This window comes from Acanthochromis polyacanthus, chromosome 1 (genome assembly GCF_021347895.1).
Source record: "Acanthochromis polyacanthus isolate Apoly-LR-REF ecotype Palm Island chromosome 1, KAUST_Apoly_ChrSc, whole genome shotgun sequence".
Taxonomy (NCBI): domain Eukaryota; kingdom Metazoa; phylum Chordata; class Actinopteri; family Pomacentridae; genus Acanthochromis; species Acanthochromis polyacanthus.
The window spans coordinates 67,504,826-67,526,732 of NC_067113.1; the positions used below are offsets into that span (position 1 = coordinate 67,504,826).

The 21,907-nt window shown below is 39.9% G+C and overlaps 1 protein-coding gene across 2 annotated transcripts in view; it reads left to right on the plus strand.

Annotated features, from left to right (window-relative positions):
* The first annotated feature begins 4,352 nt into the window (after window positions 1-4,352).
* Window positions 4,353-21,907, plus strand: part of arhgef39 (Rho guanine nucleotide exchange factor (GEF) 39) — a 95,364-nt gene continuing 77,809 nt past the window's right edge. Inside the window, exons 1-3 of one of the 2 annotated variants that reach the window (XM_051954283.1) lie at window positions 4,353-4,423; window positions 6,294-6,462; window positions 10,236-10,330. In XM_051954283.1, coding sequence (XP_051810243.1) covers window positions 6,316-6,462; window positions 10,236-10,330 — 242 coding nt within the window. In that variant the 5' untranslated portion in view covers window positions 4,353-4,423; window positions 6,294-6,315. Of the gene's footprint in view, window positions 4,569-6,293; window positions 6,463-10,235; window positions 10,331-21,907 lie in introns of both variants that reach the window. The other variant, XM_051954281.1, reaches the window with a different exon arrangement.

The following is a 21,907-nucleotide window of genomic DNA, read 5'->3' on the forward strand; positions in this document are numbered from 1 at the left end:
TGCATTGCTTTATACTGACATACTTTTTGTATAACGTAAAATATCATTACTAATAAAAAATAGTAAACCACTGTGGATTTTGTGAAAGAAACAATAATATTGTCTGTTAGTTTATCTGCCATCAATTTACAGTTTTATTTAGCAGATGCTTTTATCCAAAGCGACATACATCAGAGAGTAAATACAAAGTAGGTAGGCGGGGCAACATTAAGGACCTTGTCCAAAGGTCCTCACTGGGCAACTGCACAATGATTGGGATGTGAATCATTGATCTCCCATGCCAAAGTGAGGGGTGCTCGTCACTGTATTGTAATATTTGCAATGGTTGACACTCTGATTTTGAGGACATGGAGCTACATGACCAGTCAGTAGAGTATACCTTTAGTGTCATAGCTATGGGCTGTTTAAAACTAGGAATTAAAAATGTCTGATCCCAAATCCATGCCATTCCTATTACTTCCTTCAGGGGTCATTATGGACCTGTCATACAAAAAACTTAACAAATCCCGGACATGGAATCTAAAGGTGTTTGTCATGTCTCCATACAGTGAAATGGGAGTTGATTGTTTTTCTGTGATTAAAATGTTTACTATTCTGCGGGCCTGTTGTCCAAATCAATCCAGAATGCAACTGACACTTACTTCCAAATTGACTGAAATTTCTACATGTCAAAAATGCTTTCATACATGGGAGAAACACAAGCCCGAGTCTCCTATCAGTTGAGGAACATTTTTTTTCTATTTGATAGTCAACCCAGAACAGTGTAAATAGGAATGACATTATTATTCATGCAGTAACATCTGTCCAATTGATGATATAAGTGCGAATGGGTATTTTTATTGAAAGAACTTGAGACTGCTGAAATTCCATGGATTGTCCAGTGCTGCATATCTAGAGCTGGGCTGCTGGTCGTTCAGCTGTTCCCGTCTCCTGTGTCCACTGTCCTGTCTTGTAGCAGGGCTTGGCCTCTATCAGCACTAGATGTCAGTGTTTTCGCTACTCTGAAGCTGCAGAAAACATGAACTGCTGCCTGGGATACACTGCAGAAAAAAAACATCTGAGTTTCAGACTCTTCAGTACCCATGAGTTTTATAGCCTTAAGCGTCATGGTGTGATTAAAGGACATTACCTTTAATCTTCTGAGCTGCAAACTGCTGAGCTTTTCTTCTTTTTGGAGGTGCTCTCCTATCAGACAGCGCACCATCCCTCACTACTTGTTGCCAATTCATTTGTATGTTTAACTGAAATAATCCAACATTATGTGTTCTCAGTTAAATCTACTAAAACTATATGACAAAGGCAAAAAAGCACAAATACAAACAAACGCTAATTCAGATGTTTTAATCTCAAGCTTACAATAACTGTTTATATTACTAATTCATTGCAGTCTGCATTTAAGGGTCTTATGAGGAGCAAGGGCTGGTTTACCAGAACTCCCGGTCATACAAAGCTTTAGGGACTGCCCTGGTTTAAAGATTCTTCTTGATCACAAGCTGTAACCAAATCACTTTGTCTATGATTGTCCAACGTGTCGGACTAGTGTAGACAAAGAGCCAACAATGTGGTACTCCTTTAGCACTACTCTCTGAAAATAGTTGATTGCACCTGTACACCTACAGTCTGAGCAATTAAAGACAGAGAATCCCAGAGTGCTTTGTGGAGATGTCAGTGACAGGCGGCATTGTTCCAGCCAAGCATGCTACAGCAATGTTTCCTCCAAAGTCATTTCTGTACAGCTGCTGTACCATTACACCACGCATCACTTCACATTGTGTTTTGGCTGTTTTATGTGTTCTGTTTACTACCGTGACCATGTATGAGTGACAATGAACTAACAAATATGAGTGCTTGAACTAACATCACAGACTGCTGAAAGCATTTCAGTTATTTTCTCTTTTTCTTTCATGAAAAAATATATTTGTCAGTGATTATCCTAACCCACACTACTCCAGTGATGACATGAATATATGTCATAACCAATATAAGTTTCATGTCAAGTTGTTAAGTAAAAATCCTAATTCTCTAATTCGGGGAAAGGGTTGCTAGGACATACAGTAATTAAATCCATCAATGCGTCACATCAGTCCTTTTGAATCCTTAGCAGCAGAGTGGATCAGTGGTAGGCACTGCTGCCTCACAGTAAGGAGGGTCTGGGTCCAGCAAAGGCCAAGGACGTTCTATGTGGAGTTTGCTGGTCTTCCTGGCTTCTCCTGATATCAAAAACATGCAAAAACAAGTTAATTCTCCAAGGTAAAGGCTTAGAGCTGAAGCTGATTTCCAGGCAGTGGTTGACATATTTGCTTATGGGGATGAATAAATGATCACTGAATTGAATTGCAGAACCAGTATTGTTTTTGTCACGCATGTGAGGAATAATCGATATATTATTATCAATATAACACAGCAGTGACATGGAAATTCTGATGATGTGAAAAATACTGGTAGATCAATGAGAAGTTTTGATATTTATTTGGGATGTGTGATGTTAAATGAGCAGTAAAATAGCTCATATGGGTTTTAATTTGATTCATAACAAATACACTAAAATATGTACACAGTAATAGCAAAGGAGTGTCTCTGGGAAAATCTCGTGTTTCTTGTACAATAAATAATTATGGTAGTGTCGGGCTGCACAGTGAGTTAGTGGTTAGCACTTTCGCCTTGCAGCAAGAAGATCCCCGGTTCAAATCCCGGCCTGAGCCTGGGATCTTTCTGCATGGAGTTTGCATGTTCTCCCTGTGCATGCGTGGATTTTCTCTGGGTACTCCGGCTTCCTCCCACAGTCCAAAAATATGCTGAGGTTAATTGGTTACTCTAAATTGTCTGTGAATCTGAGTGTGATTGTTTGTCTGTATATGTAGCCCTGCGACAGACTGGTGACCTGTCCAGGGTGTCCCCTGCCTTCGCCCGAGTCAGATGGGATAGACTCCAGCTCCCCTGTGACCCTATTGAGGATAAAGCAGTGTATAGAGAATGGATGGATGGATGGTAGTGTCTAAGAACAATCTGAAGTTTGTAGCATAGTCATGCATGACCTTTATGTGGCAATACTAGTATTGTTTACAATATCATGTCTGTGTGTTTAGAATGTCTATTTTATCATTTGCATTTGAAAACCAAACTATAGTTAACATGATTTAAGGATGGGTTACATGTAGAATAGATGTAACACAATAGAAAGTGTGATGTTTTTGTCATGTATTTTAATCTTATAGAAATGTTTGTTTTCCTGGTTGAGACCAAAGAACTTTTTTACTGCCTTAGACACACAATAAAGGTTTTTTTCATTATCATAATGTGAGCTATAGAGAAAAGGGAAAAGAAACAGTCCTCTGATTACATAAGCTTCACACAGTTATCTGACAAAACATTGTTCTACTGTACTGTTTTACATTAAATAGCAGCAAAGTACCACTCATCCTCTGTGGTTCAGTGTGATGATCATGTCATACTGATCAGAACTCAGAAACGTTACTGTTTCTGGAAGAGAAAAAATCATTTTAATTAAAGCTTTTCTCAGTGAAGGAACAGTCCACAGTCTGAACCAACGAACAGTGACATTAATTCACAGAACTGAACTGAGTTTCATTCATAGAACTGTGAGATTAACATTCATCACTGACAGTGTTTTATAAAGATATTGTCATAAACCTGTTGACTACTTTGTATTAAATAACTCAGAAAGCCTTGGAGTCTGGTCAGTCTTTTCTTCAGAAGGACATTACATCATGTGGAGCAGGTCATGTGAATTGGAATTAACACACTTCCTTGAGAGGTGTTTTTGTAATACGGAACTTATCTGAAAGTGATTTCTTGGACACATATACAATTCGTTATTTTCCATATAAAATTTGATATATTGCCAAAAAAAATCTCTGTCATGATTATCTCAACTTAATAAAAATAACACAATCAAAACATTTTCTAGGTAAGCTTATTTTATTATTGTTTAGCTAATTAGAAGGCAGTTGTTATTAAATAGGGATGGCTATTTAGTTGACATTTTAGTGATATTCAGTTATTTTTTTATTAATAAATGATTGTTTCCATAATAAATAACTATGGAATTTGTAAGGACATGATCATAATGAAGATAAAAAACTTCTTTTTTAAAATAAAAATATATGCAAGATATGTCCCATACACTTCAAAAGCCGGATAGAGAGTCCCTGGCTCTCAGTCAGTCTGACCAATCACTGGTCTCAAGCTGCTCTCAAGCTCCGCCCTCTTACATTCTCTTTTTCCTCACCGGCTCTTGAAGCAGCGAAAAGCTAGGTCCAATCAGTGGAGCAGAGCGCAACGGAGCAGCCAATCAGCGTTCGTCTCAACGCCGCAACCCGGAAGAAGAAAGCTTAACTCCAAAAAGAGCGCCTTCACTTAAAGTAAAGACGTTATTGGAAGACCTACCTCTCTGTAGCACACGGTAAACAAACCGAGTAAAGCCATTTCATGTTTATACAGCAGTTTGTTTCTCATGCGAAATAGTGCTAGTGTAACAAGGAACAGTAGTTTATAGTTGAAAAGTTTGGATAAAGTTCTGTATCGCTCCTGGTTCCAGGTATTAAGAGGTACGTCTGCGTTTATAAATCATTTACGAAATGTACAAAAAATTGGTATCCTTTCATCTACTGATACAGTGTATGATATGCTGACAATGGGTGTGGTAGTTTGACTGAAGAGGATAGATTAATACTTTAAGCCTGCTACTTACTTTAGACCTGTTTGTGCCTGTTTCACTCATTTTTATGTCGCGGATTCATTACATCATAATACTGAATACTGGAGTGTACACATAGCTACAGGATTAATGATCAAAATCTAAAGGTTTCTCAACTTCTTCTATGGATGTCCAAGTGAAAAATAGATGTAATGTAACTTTACGTACTGTGACGAGTACCAAAGCTGCTTTACACTCAGACCAGTGTTTCAGAGCTACTATCTTTATTTGTTTTGGAAATTGCAGCTAGTGACCATTATATGACATTTGTAAGATCTGTCGATTACATCTCAAATTGGTTGCTATCCAACTGGGCTGTTGGACAGCAACCAATTTCAGATATGGCAATATGTACATACACTACCAGTCAAAAATTTGGACACACCCTTTCATTCAGTGGTTTTTATTTATCTTTTTACACTGTAGTTTAATACTGAAGACATCAAAACTATAAAAGAATAAATATGGAATCATGTTGTAAACAGAAAGATGTTAATGTTCAGTATTAATGTACAATGTTGAAAATAATACAAATAAATAAAAAGCATTGAATTGCGTGTGTCCAAACTTTTGACTGGTAGAGTTATATATATGTGTGTGTGTGTGTGTGTGTGTGTGTGTGTGTGTGTGTGTGCGTTTTAGAGTCTTTTTTGATAACTTGTCTGTTGGGGTGGGGTGGCAATAGGGGATAGGAGTGGATGTTGTTTGTATTGTTTTATTGCACTTTTTAATTTGTATTACCTGTAAAGCACTTTGCGTTTGCATGAAAACTGCTATAGAAATCAAAGCTGATTGGTAGACTGATTAATACTACACTATGTAATAGTAATATGGTGTCATTGTTGCTTTATTTAGCTGTTTGAATGGTCGCAACATAGAATGGGGATGTGTTGCCCATTTTCAGATGTGTCTCGGATGAAGACATTTATAATGTTGCATTTCTTTTTTTTAAACATGGAAAGTAACAAAACGAGTTTTACTTTCTCCACTTGTTGTTTTTATTTTTAATTTCCTCATCTTAATATTTGGCATTTTTAGCAAAGTTTGTAGTATACTGTGCGCCCACATCTTACTGGAAAAATACTGGAAAATTGAATAAAGTTGCTATGCTATTACTGTGTGAATTTAAGCCACTGTTCAATAGCTTAAGGTTATGTTTACATTTTTATTTGAACACTCCTAATTGTTCCTCCTATTGATACAAAGAAATCCCATTTTAACATTATTTCAATTATATGATGGGGGACAAAATACATTTGTCAAATGGAAAGGCAAAATCAAATCGGTATCTTTCCATGTTAAAATGCTTTTAGTGCATTTAATTCCTGCTATGTCTTACTATCCCTTCGTCGAAGCTTAGCATTGAAACACAACTCATGGAGGCAGAAAGAAGAATTTTCTTTGTGACCAGTATTTGCTAGAGAAACTATTCCAGTGATATCTCTTTAACCATGTATTTTGGCATGTTGTTTTTTTTAGGATAGACCTGAAACGTTAGACAAATTAAACTAAGTCATGTTACAATGCGTTGTCTGTCTGTATTGCTAATTTAGTCTGGTTACTTGTGTTTCTGCAGTGTTTTCCTTGTGACAGTGACTATGAGTTTCTTCACACGTCCCTTCAGTCCCCTTGGCAGCAGCGTTCAGGAGCAGAGAGACCGCTGGGAAAGAAAACGCAGTCGGACGGCCAAAGAGTTGGTGCAGACAGAACAACGATATTGTCAACAACTGGAACTTGTAACCACTGTATGTACTAAAACATCAGGAATAGGAAAGAAAACATTGTGAAAACATTGAGAGACTTTGATTTTTTTTCACATTGCAATGACAGATCTATTGTGCTTCTTTATACATATGGTAGGAATGCCAGTTTTAATCATGATGATTTTAGGTTTACCTGAAGAATGTGGAGGTAATCCTCCTTCTTCATTATTTCATTTACTTTGTGTACAGCACCAGTTCCACTGGCAGCAAAACAGCCCCAGAGCTTCACACTGCCACCACCACGCTTAACAGCAGTTTGGTGTTCTTGGGGTTCACCTCACTGCTCTCCTCCAAAAATGTTTCAGGTCCTTGTCGCCAAAAAGCTCAACTTTTGTTTCATCTGAATGCAAAATGTTCCTCTGGAAAGCCTTTTTCAGCAGCAAACTTCAGACAAGGAGGCGAGGCGAAGCGAATATTCGGATACCAAAATTAATATCCGGATACTGCCGTAGCGAACGAATATTCGGATATTCGAGATATTCGGATCCAGCCCTATTGCAGACACTAATAACTGCGTTTCAGCAGCTTGTGACTGATTGTAGATCTGCTTTTTTGTGATTATTTTTGACTCTTGTCCAATTGTCTCTCAAATTTAGGTAATAGGTTGTGTTTTCTTTCTGATCGTGGCAGTGGCACAACTATATCATACATTTTATACTCACAAATAATTGCTTCACAAATGATTTTGGAATCTATTGAAGCTTTGAAATGGCTCCCTGTGACTTTTCTGACTTGTTCAAGTCAATGGTTTCACTTTCCAATTATAGCATTTGTGGCTAAATATGATAAATGTATCAAATAGGCCTAATTTAAGTTGACTCAGAAAAGTCATCAGCTGTAGTCAATTGTAATCACTCACAAGAAGTTAAGAGACTACGGCCCTGAAAGAATTTGATTAACCGGAACTCAAGCGCTAATTTTTTCACTGGTAGCACTGGTGCCACCAGCTTTCTCTTTTACTCACACCTCCCACCTCATCAGAGGCAAAACACGTCACTTGCTGAACATTTTCTTTTTGACAGATACTACAATTTACCAATGTTCCCTAAACACCCCACACTATAGGCTGTGGTAGCTGCTACTTGGTAGCTGCACTGCTCAGACGGGTGTGGGACCAAAAGTTACTTTGGAAAAACTTAAACTAGTCAGATTTGTTCTAGATGAAACACAGGGATTTTTTCTACATGAGGTCTTTTCTATGAGCACAGTGGGGGAATGGTTATCACTGTCGCCTCACAGTTCAAAGGTGCTGGGTTCAAATATGTCACACCTGGGGTCTTTCTGGGTGGAATTTGCATGTTCTCCCTGTGCCTATGTGGGTTCTCACTGGGTGCTCTGGCTTCCTCCAACAGTCCAAAGACATGCTGAGGTTAACTGGTGATTCAAAATTGTCTGTAGCTGTGAGTGTGCTTGATTGACTGCGAGAAACTGGCGACTTGTTCTGGTTGTGCCCTGCATTGTCTCAAGTCAGCTGGGATAGACTCCAGCAACCCTACAGAGGATAAAGCAATGTATAGATAATGGATGGATAATGAATGGATGGATTAGCATGGGACTACACAGTGGATCAGTGGTTAGCACTGTTGCCTTGCAGCTAGAAGATCCCCGGTTCGCGTCCTGGCCTGGGACTGGTATCTTTCTGCCTGGAGTTTGCATGTTCTCCTTGTTCATGTGTGCATTTTCTCTGGGTTCTTCAGCTTCCTCCCACAAACCAAAAACATGCTGAGGTTAATTGGCAACTGTAAATTGTCCGTAGGTGTGAATGTGAGTGTGATTGTTTGTTTCTATATGTAGTCCTGTGATAGACTGGTGACCTGTCCAGGATGCCCCTTCTTCACCCTAAGTCAGCTGGGCTAGACTCCAGCCCCCCACAACCCTACAGAGGATAAAGCAATGTACAGGTGATGGATGGATAGATGGACAGATGGGTAGATTAACATGGTACCTTCTCAACCGTAGATATCTCATTACATTTTTGTGAAATGTTTGAAGTAAAATTTAATTCATTTACCAATAAGGTGTCATGATTTAGCAGGATAATTGATCGACCATTTTATATATTTAAATTGTGGATATATATCGGATTACTGTGATGCAAAGTCAGGAAAAAATTAATACCTTCTGAGTCTTTCCAAGTTGGGTCAGGCAGGGAAAAACAGCTAAATCCACTGGATGCACCTTTTATTCAGCTGAGTAAGCCATGAAGATTAAGTTTAGGGTTTTTTAAAATATGGCTTTGGCATTTTTTTGCCTTTATTCAACAACAATAACACCAGGAAAAAGCATCATGAAATACTTCTATAAGATATGTACTGTAATCACTCAACTATCATGTCGCTTTAAGAGCTAAGGTTAGTTTGAAGTTTGTGTTTACAAGATTGAACAAGTCCACTGGATACTTTAACTTCTTCACTTAGGGAAACACTCACTCCCAACCTGGAGGGAGATGTCCACTGTGTTCCGGCAGAGACTCTGAAATGCTGACTCTCACCCCTGCCATGTCACACTCCAGATCATCTATTAAGCTTAGAGGGGTTAGTGCTGTTAGACAGCTGTGATGACTGGCTGGGCAGTTGCCACTCATGGAGATACCCATGAGTGGTAACTGCAAAATAAGTTTATGTTACAGAACTAAACAGGAATTAACCAAAGAATACATACAAAATGCAACAAAACCAAGAAAGGTGATAGCTAGGACAGAGAGGGGGCAGACTTCCACCACCATACATCGTGATGCCATATCAGGTAGGCTCTGTGGTGGAGCGCTGCTGCCAAAGAGGTGATGTTTCACTTTCCTCATACCAGTCTAGAAAGCTATGGATTGGCACGCCAAGCTCCTTGCCTCTGTCTGGCTCCCAATTTCCAAAACACTTGCCCCCAGTGCTCAGCACTGCAGGCAGTAGGCCCACGAAGTGAAACATTCCTGTTACTTTATGAAGGCGCCGCCCATGGGCAAAGCCACCAGACATTCACCAGGGAGCTCCCCTCCTCTCTACTAGGAAGGAACTAATGCTGTTTCCATAATAAAAATGTTCTGTGAATGCAGTCAATATTTCCATTCCAAACATTCTGTGAAAAAAAAAAAGCTCAACATACTGACAACATGCAGACAATACTGTCCAGTATGTTAAACTGTTTGGTTAAAAGTTGTGCACTCCTATAATACAGTACATATTAACACATTCAATGTTGCATTTATGGTCTTCTTCCCTGTGGAGAGAACAGACTTTTCCACCCACTGCTGCATCCTAATTTCTACACAATTACTCACCCTCCACCCGTTCACTCCAATTAGGAGTCATTTAAGGCCTAATGCACATTCAATTTGCTAATCCCATTTTCACTTCAAATGACTTGAGACCAGCACAGCTGTCATTTTATTGTGAGTATCATGGTACAACAACGTCCCTCTGTATTTCTGCGTGGTATTAGCAATGCAGATATACTGTACCATATGTATACAGTATTACTGATATGCCAATAGACTCTTGGCTGTTGGGCAAACAACTCCCAACTTCAAAGTCTCTACTTTTAAATGATAAGGGTTTATATATTTTTGAGCTGTCAGATGTTAGTATTGCATTTGCTCCCTGTGTTTGAGGACAATTGAAATATGAGCTGTGAATGAACCTCATTAAAAATATTTCCATTATTTAAGATGTCCAGTCAAAAACATGTCAGTTCCCAAAATTCTTAGTACAAATGCTGAGAAATGATGTCCCTTTGTCTTTCTCTGCTTTGTTGTTTCTGCACAGTTTTTTGTGGAGATCTTGAAGGCCAAAGGAACCCTCAGGCGGGACACCAGAGAAAGCATCTTTGGTCCAATTAAAGCCATTCATTCAGCAAACCAGTAAGTATGAATAATTTAAAGAATATGTTGACATTGGGGTTGGTAGTCAGAGATCATTAAGAGGGTAAGGATTAGTGGTGTGTCTCTTTGATGAGTATATAGTCTAGATGAAGTTGTATTTTACCAAAGCATAGTCCTTATCTTCATCATTACCAGAAGTCAGGGTTGTTGTGTTGTAGTGTAGTAGCATTCCCTTCTGAGGAAGACACATTTATGAATGTCTAGTGTAATTAGTGAAAGGTAATATCAATAATGAAGAACATTATTGTTATCATAGAAAATTTATGAAATCTCCAGGCCTACATGACCTCCTGAGTTCTAGAGCAGGGTGAAGTCAGGGTTTCAAGAAACTGATTTGACCATGTCTACATATGACTTTGATCCAGAAGTCTCTGTACTCTAAAATTAAAAATCCCCAAGTGCACTTGAAAGGCTTGAACATGTTTGGTCACATAAATGAAGGTTGATGTTTGACATTAATATATGTCTGTGTGTGGAGGCAAAGAAATGTAGCCGCAAGGGGACACAAGCCAGTGTCTTATTGTGCCAGTCCCAAGCACGGATAAATACACAGGGTTGTGGCAGGAAGGGCATCCGACGTAAAACTCTGGCCAAATCAAACATGCAAATCAAATGTATGACTTCCATACCGAATCGGTCGAGGCCCGGGTTAACAACGACCGCCATCGGTGCTGTCGACCTACAGGGTGCCGGTGGAAAATGGATGACTGTTGCTCGAAGAAGCAAGACAGGGTTAGATGGAGGCAATTGATTCGCTGTGGTGGCCCCTGAAGGGAAAAGCCGAAAGGAAAGGAAGTGTGTGTGGAGGCAAAGACCAAAAACAAACACACCTTTTACCAAAGATCATATTTTTGTTTCTAAGTAGTAGGGTAGAGCGATATGACAGAAAAATGATATCACGATATTAATAAGAAATTTCACGATAACGGTATAAATTACGATATAATTTGTGGAAGAAGAGATTCTTGAAAACAGCAGCTTTTTATTAGGACACACAATCCCTTTAAAGTGCTTTGAACATGCATTTTGGTAACAAAAGCAGTGCTGGCTTTGTAAGTTGTATAACAAACACAGATTCATAGGCATTTGCGTAATTGAATGTATGCCTTCAAAATAAACTGAATTGTAAACATTGTTACCTGAAAGTCATAACATTAAGACAACATATTGCAGCATATTGCACAAAAATGGCAACTGTATCAACAGTTCTTGAGGTAGTAGCATTTGCTCAAACCTTCAAATTTCTTGTCAAAAACACCAACATATTCACTGTAGCAGGCTTTAGAAGTGATCTGTGACAAGTGACCACATTGCCACCTGTGCTAAACACTCTTTCGGATGCAGAGCTCGTAGCAGGAATACATAAGTATTTCCTGGCCAATCTGCTAATGTTTGGAAAGTTGATGCTGTGTTTTTTCCAACACATGAGAAGATCACTCTCTCCATCTACAGGAGGACTACTCAGGTAACTTTGAAGCTCAGCTTTTAACTGTTCTACTTCAACTGGTCGTGGTGTATTACTTGCTGCTACCTTAAAAAAGCTCCCTAGACTTCTCTTTGGCCTTTTAAAGGCTCCTTGGGTCAATGTGCTCTCTGAAGATGTTGAGGCTTCTGAAATATCCGCAGCTGCTGCAGCATTATCCTGCTTGGACACAAGAGCCTCTAGCTCACCTATCACCTGAACCTGGACAGCTTTACGTTCTCCTTCAGTAAGATAATGAGTGTGAAAGCGTGGATCAAGTAGAGTAGCTATGTTTATAAGGCTCTCTGTGACACTTTCTGTGTAACTTTTATTCATGTAGTTTAGTACTGCTGTTTTAATATCTCGAGTGAGCTCAGTGTCACCGTCTTTGACTTTTAGCAGATCATTGTTGAAAAGCTGAAGAACTGGCTTAACACAAGAAATGGTCACATATTGTTCAGCAGAAAAGGCGTCAGTAAATTCAAGAAGAGGACTTAAGGCATTGCTGACAGAATCAAGCACCTCTTGGTCTTGCCATGTTAACACAAGGTGTCTTGTTGTTTTATCAGCTGCCAAAACCTGTGTTATTGACTTTTCTTGTTCTAAAAGGCGCTGTATCATTCTCTGTCGAGAACCCCAACGAGTGCAACATTCAGTTATGAGTTTGTGTTCTGGGAGTCCCAGTTCTTTTTGTGCAGATTGGAGAGAACGCTGCCTTTTCCAGCTCTGAGCAAAAGCAGCAACAATCTTCTTTCCAACGCCGATGGCTCTGTCAATTCTTGGGTCTTTCACACTTCTTTCTATAAGAAAAATATAAAAGGCATGTTAGCATAGATAAAAATTACAGGCATGTTAAACAAAATAAATGTGTGATTGTAGCATTGCACTAATTTAATTATTTTAAATTGAATATTCTAAATTATTAAACCATTTATTTTAGCTTATATAAATTTGTGTGCGCATTTGCATAAACAACGATAGCACCATCTTTATGATCACCACAAAAATGAGACGAAGTATAAGGGTTAGGGTAAATAAATATATTTTTTCTTGCCTATTGCTACATGTAGTCGATGGCCAAAGCATGACAGCCTGGTCCACTTGTTTAGCGCGATGGCTTTGATAACATTAGCACCGCTCTCCGTTGTGACACAAACTTGTCTCTCCTCTGATAGATCCCACGAGTTCAGAAACTCTTTCAAACCATTAGCGATGTTCTCCCCGGTATGGTCTTCGGGGAAAAAACTTGTCTCTAGGCACGCATTCTCAAGTTGCCAGTTTTCGTTGACATAGTGCAATGTTAAACTTATGTACGGTTCCATTGTTCGGCTCGACCACATGTCCGTGGTTGATGCAAAATATTCCACCGTAGACAAGTTCTTTTTTACTTCATCACGGCATTGTGCATATAGTGCAGGCAACGCTGTTTGAGAAAAATGCTTTTGTCCAGGCAGTTTGTTACGGGGATCAAACTCGTGAAGCATTCTGGTAAAACCTTCTCTTTGCACTGCCTGAACAGGCATCATGTCTTTGGCTAAACAGTATGTAACTGCTTGGGTTAAGTTTACCCAATGCTGACTGCTCTTCTCATAAGGCGTACGTTTGTCCAAGGCTCCAGTGATAGTAGGCTGAACGAGGGGTTTGACTTTGTTTTTTGGCCACACACTTTGCGGTGATGCCTCATCTCGCATCTTAATGGCTCTGTCATTCTCCGCCGAGTGCTTTTGCTTCAGGTGGTGGAAGAGATTTGTCTTGTTTCCCCCCTTGGCAGTAACAGTTCGTTTGCATTGCTTGCAAATAATTGTGTTCTGGTCGACGTCCGAACATTGAAATCCGAACCAGTTCCAGATAACTGATGTCGCTCCCTTTTTGCAAACAAATTCCTCCTCTACGGAGCCGGTCTCTCCGTCTGCAGACGCCATGCTTTTTCCACATGCTTTACTGATCGACCAAAATATCCTCCAAGCGCATGCGCGCTCAGTCCAAATTATATTGCGAGATTTCAGCGTTACACCGGGAGAGAGAGAGTGCACCGGTATAACCGTCAATGGTGTTATATTGCCCTTCCCTACTAAGTAGTACGTTTTAAACTTTGATTCCAGATGTATTAATGAAAACAATCTTCAATATCTTCATTGAATTATATTCTTGCTCAAACAGAAAATGCCTTTAAAGCATATTTTCCCGTCCATGGCTAAAAGGATGAATCCACTATAATGTTTAGTTAATAAATTATATGTTAACTGCCTTAATTCTACAATCAATAGATTTTGATCAGTCTGTAATGCCCATTGCAACATCGGTTGCCTAAAAATGATAGTGTAAGGCCACATCACTCAGACAAGGGCTCAGACAGATAACCAAAACGCCTCGCTCCATTAATGACCTGTGCCTGGCCAACGACTTGCCTGTCACTTTGAAAGACAATGGGACAGTCCCAAATCCACCCCCAGTGACTTCAACCATCAGCTCCATCCCATCATCTTCACCTCCCTTGAGGTATCATTAGGGGCCTGGGCCCCTCTACAACATCACACCTCATAACTCCCATCCTCCACCACCACAGAGACAACTATCACCATCCTGCAGAGAGACATTAACAGACAAAGCAGCTGGGTCGGATTCTGTCTCTCCATTCACCTTGAAGCACTGCGCTGATCAGCTGTCTTCAGTGTTTACTGATATTTTCAACACCTCTCTGGAGCCTTATCCCATCTCAAATCCATCACTGACTCACTCCTGGACGCCCTGCAGTTCGCCTGCAGAGCCAACAGGTCTGTCGACGATGCTGTCATCATAGCTCTAAACCCATCCTTTAGCATCTGGACTCTGCAAGAACCTACGCCAGTGTCCTTTTTGTGGATTTCAGCTCTGTTTTTAATACAGTCATCCCGACTGCTGCAGGACAAGCTCTCCCGACTTCATGTGCATGACTCAACCTCCGGGACTTCTTGTCTGACACAAGGCAACAGGTGAAGGTGGGAAAACATGTTTCAGCCTCCTGAACTATCAACATCGGATCATCACAAGGCTGCACCCTTTCACCTATGCTCTTCGCCATGTACACCAACAGTTGCACCTCCAGTCACCGGTCTGTCTAGCTCCTAAAGTTCACAGATGGTACCACCCTCATCTGTGGTGGAGATGGGTCTACCTACAGATGGGAGACTGACCATCTGGTTATCTGGTGCAGTCAGAACAGTTTCGAGCTCAATGCCCTAAAGACAGTGAAGATGACCGTAGACTTCAGGAAAGACCCAGCCCGACTCGCCCACATCACCCTGTGTGACTCCCCGGTCTACCCTGTGAAGAACTGCCTCTTCCTGGGCACTATCATCACCCAGGACATCAAGTGGGAGCTGAACATCAGTTCCCTCATCACGAAGGCTCAGCAGAGGATTTACTTTCGGTTCACTTCTACACCTCCATCACCGAGTCTTGCCATTGATTACATCCTCATCTCCTCCCCGTCCAGTATGCTGCTGCCACTGCCAAGGACAAATCCAAACTGCAGGCTATCTCCACTGAGCTGACAAGGCTGTCATCTTCCAACCCTCCACTCCAATTCCAGGAACTTTTAAGTGTGCTGTGAAGATTGTGGCCAACCCCTCCTACCCTGGACATAAAGTGTTTGAGCCCCTCTCCTCTGGCCATAGGTTGCGGTCCATTGGACCAGATCCTCATGCTACAGAAACTGTTTTTTTCCTATAGCAGTGGGCCTCTTCACCAAGGCCAGAGATACCCCCAGTGACACTGCCCCTCTCCCTCCACTGTAGACTTTGACTTTATGTGTTACATTCTTGCACAGATTTTAAACAGGATTATTATGATTGTAATGATCATTTTTTTAACTCTTGACTATCTTGACCAACTGTTTCTCAGCATCAGATGATAGTTTTCTTTCTGATGGTGGCAGTGACACAACTGTGCCATGCACTTATACTCACAAGTAATTGCATGGACGATTTTGGGATCTGTTGCTGCTTTCTGGAGCTGCTTTGGCTCCCTGGGACTTCTCTGTCTTGTTTAAGTGAATGATTTTCTTATTAGATATGTGCTGAGCTCCTTGGACTTTTTTTTGTGTAGCATTTGGATGTCTGATTAGTGTATCAAATGAGCCCTATTTAAACTGACTCAGAGAAGTCACCAGCTATAGTCATTTGACCACAGGTTAAGAGGCTGTGTTGCTAAGAAAATTTGATACACACAGCTTTCTTTGTCGTATTACCTGAGGACTTGTAACTAATCTATGTTACGCCCAAACTGGATGATTGCTTTATGTGATGAAGACGCTTGTGTTTCAGTGATATCATCATAGAAAATTATACGTTACTGCAGTCATTGGGAACTCAATACAGCCTTAATATACAGTGCTGATCATAAGTATTCACCCCCTTTGATGTTTTACCCTTTTATTGCTTTCATAAATCAATCATGGTCAATCAAATTTAGCTTTTTTAACAAAAAAAGATATTGGAAAAAACCCTTTAATGTCAAAGTGAAAACAGATTTCTAAAAAGTAATGTTAATGAAAGAAAATTATATAAATAAAAATAATTGTTTGCATAATTATTCACCCCCTTTTTAATTTAATGGTCTAATTCAATAGAAGTCCATCAAATTGTTGTCAATAGTCTCACAATTAGTGAAATGCAGATCACCTGAGTGGTGTGGGTGTGTTTCAAGTGATTGAGTTGTACAACACCTGTGTGTGAAGGGTCCAGAGAGTGGTTGATCAGTATTCCTGGCTACCATTACACCATGAAGACAGAAGAATACTCTAAGCAACTCAGGGAAAGGATTATTGAAAAGTACAATTCAGGGGATGGTTACAAAAAAAATTCCAAGGCACTGAACATCCCCCGGAGTTCAGTGAAATCAATTATCAAGAAATGGAAGGAATATGGCACTTGTGTGAATCTGCCTAGATCAGACCGCCCTCGTAAACTGAGTGACCGTGCAAGTAGGAGACTAGTGAGAGAAGCCACCAAGACCCCTACAACTACTCTGAAGGAGTTACAAGCTTCAGCTGCTGAGATGGGAGAGACTGTGCATGTAGCAACTGCTGCCCGGGTTCTTTACCGGTCAAAGCTTTATGGGAGAGTGGCAATGAGAAAGCCACTGTTGAAGAAAAGTCATATTAGATCTCGACTAGAGTTTGCCAAAAAGCACATGGAAGACTCCATGGTCAAGTGGAAGAAGATTCTTTGGTCTGAGGAGACCAAAATTGAGGTTTTTGGCCTTCAGACAAGATGTCATGTTTGGCGGAAACCAAACACTTCACATCACCAAAAACACACCATCCCCACTGTGAAGCATGGTGGTGGCAGCATCATGCTGTGGGGATGTTTCTCAGCAACTGGACCTGGAAGGCTTGTAAAGATAGAGGGCAGAATGAATGCTGCAAAATACACTGAAATCCTGGGGGACAATCTTTTTCAGTCTGCAAGAGAACTACGTCTTGGGAGAAGATTTATTTTCCAGCAAGACAATGATCCAAAACATACTGCAAAAGCTACACAGGAATGGTTAAAAAAGAACCAGGTAAATGTTCTGGAGTGGCCGAGTCAAAGCCCAGACCTCAATCCTATAGAGAATTTGTGGCTGGACTTGAAAAGGGCTGTTCATGCCCGATACCCGTGCAACCTGACAGAGCTTGAGCAGTTTCGCAAAGAAGAATGGAGCAAAATTGCAGTGGGCAGATGTGCAAGACTGATTGAGATCTATCCACACAGACTCACTGCTTTGATTGCAGCCAAAGGTGCATCTACTAAATACTGACTTGAAGGGGGTGAATAATTATGCAAACAATTATTTTTCATTTATATAATTTTCTTTCATTAACATTACTTTATAGAAATCTGTTTTCACTTTGACATTAAAGAGTTTTTTCCAATAATTTTTTTTGTTGAAAAAAGCTAAATTTGATTGACCATGATTGATTTATGAAAGCAATAAAAGGGTAAAACATCAAAGGGCGTGAATACTTATGATAGGCACTGTAAAGTGTCTTTTCAAGAGTATGTAAACTTTTTCCCACTATGTCTGTTTTACAGTACCAGTCAAAAGTTTGGATGCACTTTCTTAATCAATGCTTTTTCTTTATTTGAATTATTTTCTACATTGCAGATTAATTCAGAAGACACCAAACTATAAAAATCAATACTTCGTAGAGCCACCTTTTGCGACAATCACAGCTGGAAGTCGTCTTTGATAAGTCTATGACCTTGCCACATCTTGCCACTGGAAATTTTGCCCATTCCTCATGGGAAAACTGCTCCAGCTCCTTCAGGTTTGATGGTTTGTGCTAGTGAACAGCAATCATTAAGTCTGACCACAGATTCCCAATCAGATTGAGATCTGGGCTTTGACTAGGCCATTCCAGCACATTTATTTGTTTCTCTTTTAATCACTCAAGTGTTGCTCTAGCAGTATGCTTGGGGTCTTTGTCCTGCTGGAAAGTGAATCTCTGTCCTAGTCTCAAATTTCTTTCAGACTGGTACAGGTTTTGCTCAAGAATATCCCTGTATTTAGCACCATCCATCTTTCCCTCGACTCGGACCAGTTTCCCAGTCCCTGCTGCTGGAAAACATCCCCATAGCATGATGCTGCCACCACCATGTTTCACTGTGGGGATGGTGTTCTTAGTGTGATGAGATGTGTTGGGTGCGTGCCAGACATAACATTTTACTTGATGACTAAAAAGTTCAACTTTAGTCTCATCTGACCAGAGCACCTTCCTCCATGCATTTTGGGAGTCTCCCACATGCCTTTTTGCAAACTCAAAACATGCTCTTTTTATTTTTAGCTGAAAGTAATGGCTTTTTTTTGGCCACTCTTCTATAAAGCCCAGCTCTATGGAGTGTACGGCTTATTGTCCTGCGGACAGATACTCCAGCCTCTGTTGTGGAACTCTGCAGTTGCTCCAGGGTTACCTTTGGTCTTTGTGCTGCCTGTCTGGTTAATGCTCTCCTCACTTGGTCCGTGAGTTTTGGTGGGCAGCCCGCTCTTGGCAAGTTTGTTGTGGTGCCATGTTCTTTCCATTTGCTTATAATGGATTTGATGGTGCTCCTGGGGATAATCAAAGATTTGGATATCTTTGTATAACCCAACCCTGACATGTACTTTTCAACATCTTTGTCCCTGACTTGTTTGGATAGTTCCTTGGTCTTCATGGTGGTGTTTGTTTAGTGGTGCCTCTTACTTCAGTGTTGCAGCCTCTGGGGCCTTTCAGAGAAGGTGTGTATATACTGACAGATCATATGACATGCAGGTGGACTTCATTTCACTAATTAGGTGACGTCTGAAGGCAGTTGGTTACACCAGAGCTTTTTAGGGACTTCATAACAAAGGGGGTGAATACATATGATTTTTTTTACATATAAATTTCTCATTTCACTTCAAAACCGACTATTTTGTGCAGACTCATCAAATAAAACTCAGATTTGTAAAAAATGATATTTTGAAAAGATTTTGTAATGTTACAAAATAGGTTAAAAGCCAACGGTGGGTGAATACTTTTGCAAGGCACTGTAAATGTGAATGAAATACAACATACAGGACCTGTCGAGTCTATGGATGACATTTTTCCATCTCAGGTGGTTTGGTTGCACCACCCAACTCAAGTGAGTGATGGCTATCGGCCCCTGATTCCAGTAAAATTCTCTGTCAACAGTGCCCTATTGCTCACTAAAGTACCACAGTGCTCTCTGCTCACTAGCATGGAACTGCCCATAGTGCAAATGACTGCCTCCTTGGATCACTGTAGTATTAAACACGGATGAAATAGTTGGAGGCTCCAGCTGGTGGCACAACCAGGTAACATAGCTCATCTACAAAACATTTTATGACATGATTGTCCTTCATCTTATACCTAATTGGAAATATATTTTTAATTGGTTAGCTTGTTAATGGCAATATTAGATAACCATTAAAAGGGAAGTGAAGCACTTTCACTCCCTTCTAGCCAGTGGTATTAGTGTTGTGGCTGATCTGATCAGTTTTTAATTGTTTATCTACATCTTACACACTTGTTTGCTTGAGATAGCACTAGTGGAGAGCTCAGCCTCCAGATTTGATCAACTCATCAGTTTAGCAGTCTACAAGTTAAACACAGCCTTCTAGACAAAGCATTCACACTTCAACATCAGACTGCACAGCATGGAAAGCTCCGAAGAAAGTGATTTTGGATACCTTTGATTGTAAATTCCATTTGTAGACTAAATAATGAGTGGTGTGGATTCCCCGGGGGTTCTCATCTTCAGCAGACTGGCAGTCCCTTTTGTTGAGAGTGCTACAATGAAGATTGAAGTATGAATTACACAGTGTGGTGTATTGGATAAGTGGTTCGCAGTTCCCATACATCTTCATTATGAGCCCCTTATTGAATCAATGGTTGAAATATAATGACAAGCTCTCCATTTAAAAATGGTCCATGGAGAGACAATGTTTTAGGGCTTGACTGACTTATCACTACTAAGAGACTGATAATAGATTTTCCTATATTCTTTTCGCTGTCTGCCTCATACATTGAATATGTGTGTAATAATGCTGAGAGTAATTGATAATAACAGTGGTGATAAATACTTGTCATAGATGGATGTGTTTATGATTTACTAACCCATCACACATGAAACGTCAAACATTATGTTGTACTGAATGTAATAATTCATTCAACAAGCTCACTGTAATTAAGGTACATATTCTAAAAGGCTGACTGCACCTCCTGCCTTCAAGTGCACTATCGCAGTCAAATGAAGGGCTAAGCATGGCCTGAGTTTCTCTGGTCAGATTCTAAAATGTTTTCATATTCTCTGATCAAATTATTTCTGATTTAAATCTAAATTTTTCCAATTTTAGAATTCAAAATAATTTTTATTCTTTATTCTAAAGTAAGAAACTGCAAAATGAACCTTATCCAACTTTTGCCAATTTTAGATTATTTAAAAAAAAGTTCTTATTTGGCTGCTTTTTTTTTAAAACATCGTTTTACTTTTGAGAACTTTGTGTTTTTCTGTTAAAAGAAAAAGTGTATAACATTGTTTTTTTTTTATACTAAATCAAAGACATGTAAGACAAGAGTGTGCACATCGTGTATCTTTTTTTAAAAGTTTTTTTTGGCCTTTTTGGCTTTATTAGATAGGGACAGTGAAGATGCAGACAGGAAAGTAAGAAGAAGAGTGGGGGGACGACGTCGCTGACTAGCACCTGTTTATGGGTCACCCGCTCAACCAGTTCAGCTATTCGGGCTCCCCAAATTGTGTATCTTTTTGTTGGTATATTCTTTTATGACAAAGGTATGTTAATCCTATTATGATTACAGGAAGTGTTATGTAGTAACATGTTACAGTAATGTGATAACTTTTTATTATTTTTTTAGCATGTAGTGCAGTGTTTTTTTCACAGGTGGAGTGTGCATGAAACTGCAGCTTTGCTTTGAGGAAAGGACTTCTGGAGACCTGGACTTAGTAAGCTAGGTATAGATGGTCAACAAATGCCTCCAAACAGTGGGCTGGCAGCTTATTAAAACACAGGGTCTGAGTCTTTGTCTCAGTTTTTTTTTTTTTTTTTGTCTAGGCTTGAGAGGTGTTTAAACGATCCATTGATGGAGAAGGACTCTGTAACAAAGTAGTGCAACTCTTGGCTCATTGAGTAATTAGCAACAAATATAGTTGCTTTTGTTATAATTAATGTATCCTGAGTAAGTGATTAAATTATTCATGTGCCTTTCTCACTTGCTCAAACCCATAGACTGTATATAAAGATGGACGTAGCATCTGGCTCCAAAAATGAAGCCCACCTGGAAGTGTCAAAAACTTGCAATATCACGCCGTCCGCTAGGGTTGGTTCCAAAAAGCTTTTGCTCCATAGACCCCAATTCATCACCGGAAAAAATAAAATTTGATAGACTGATTTTCTACAGCTCAGGATTTTTTTTCCCATTAGTTTTCATGGTCAAAATGAGAGATCAGGTGGCCGATCTTAAAATAAATCAATACTGAATTTTAAATAAATCGTTAAAGTTGGCGGAGCCAGGGGCGTGGCTATACTTGATAGACAGTCTTGTCTGGAATGATTGACAGATCCTTTAGCAA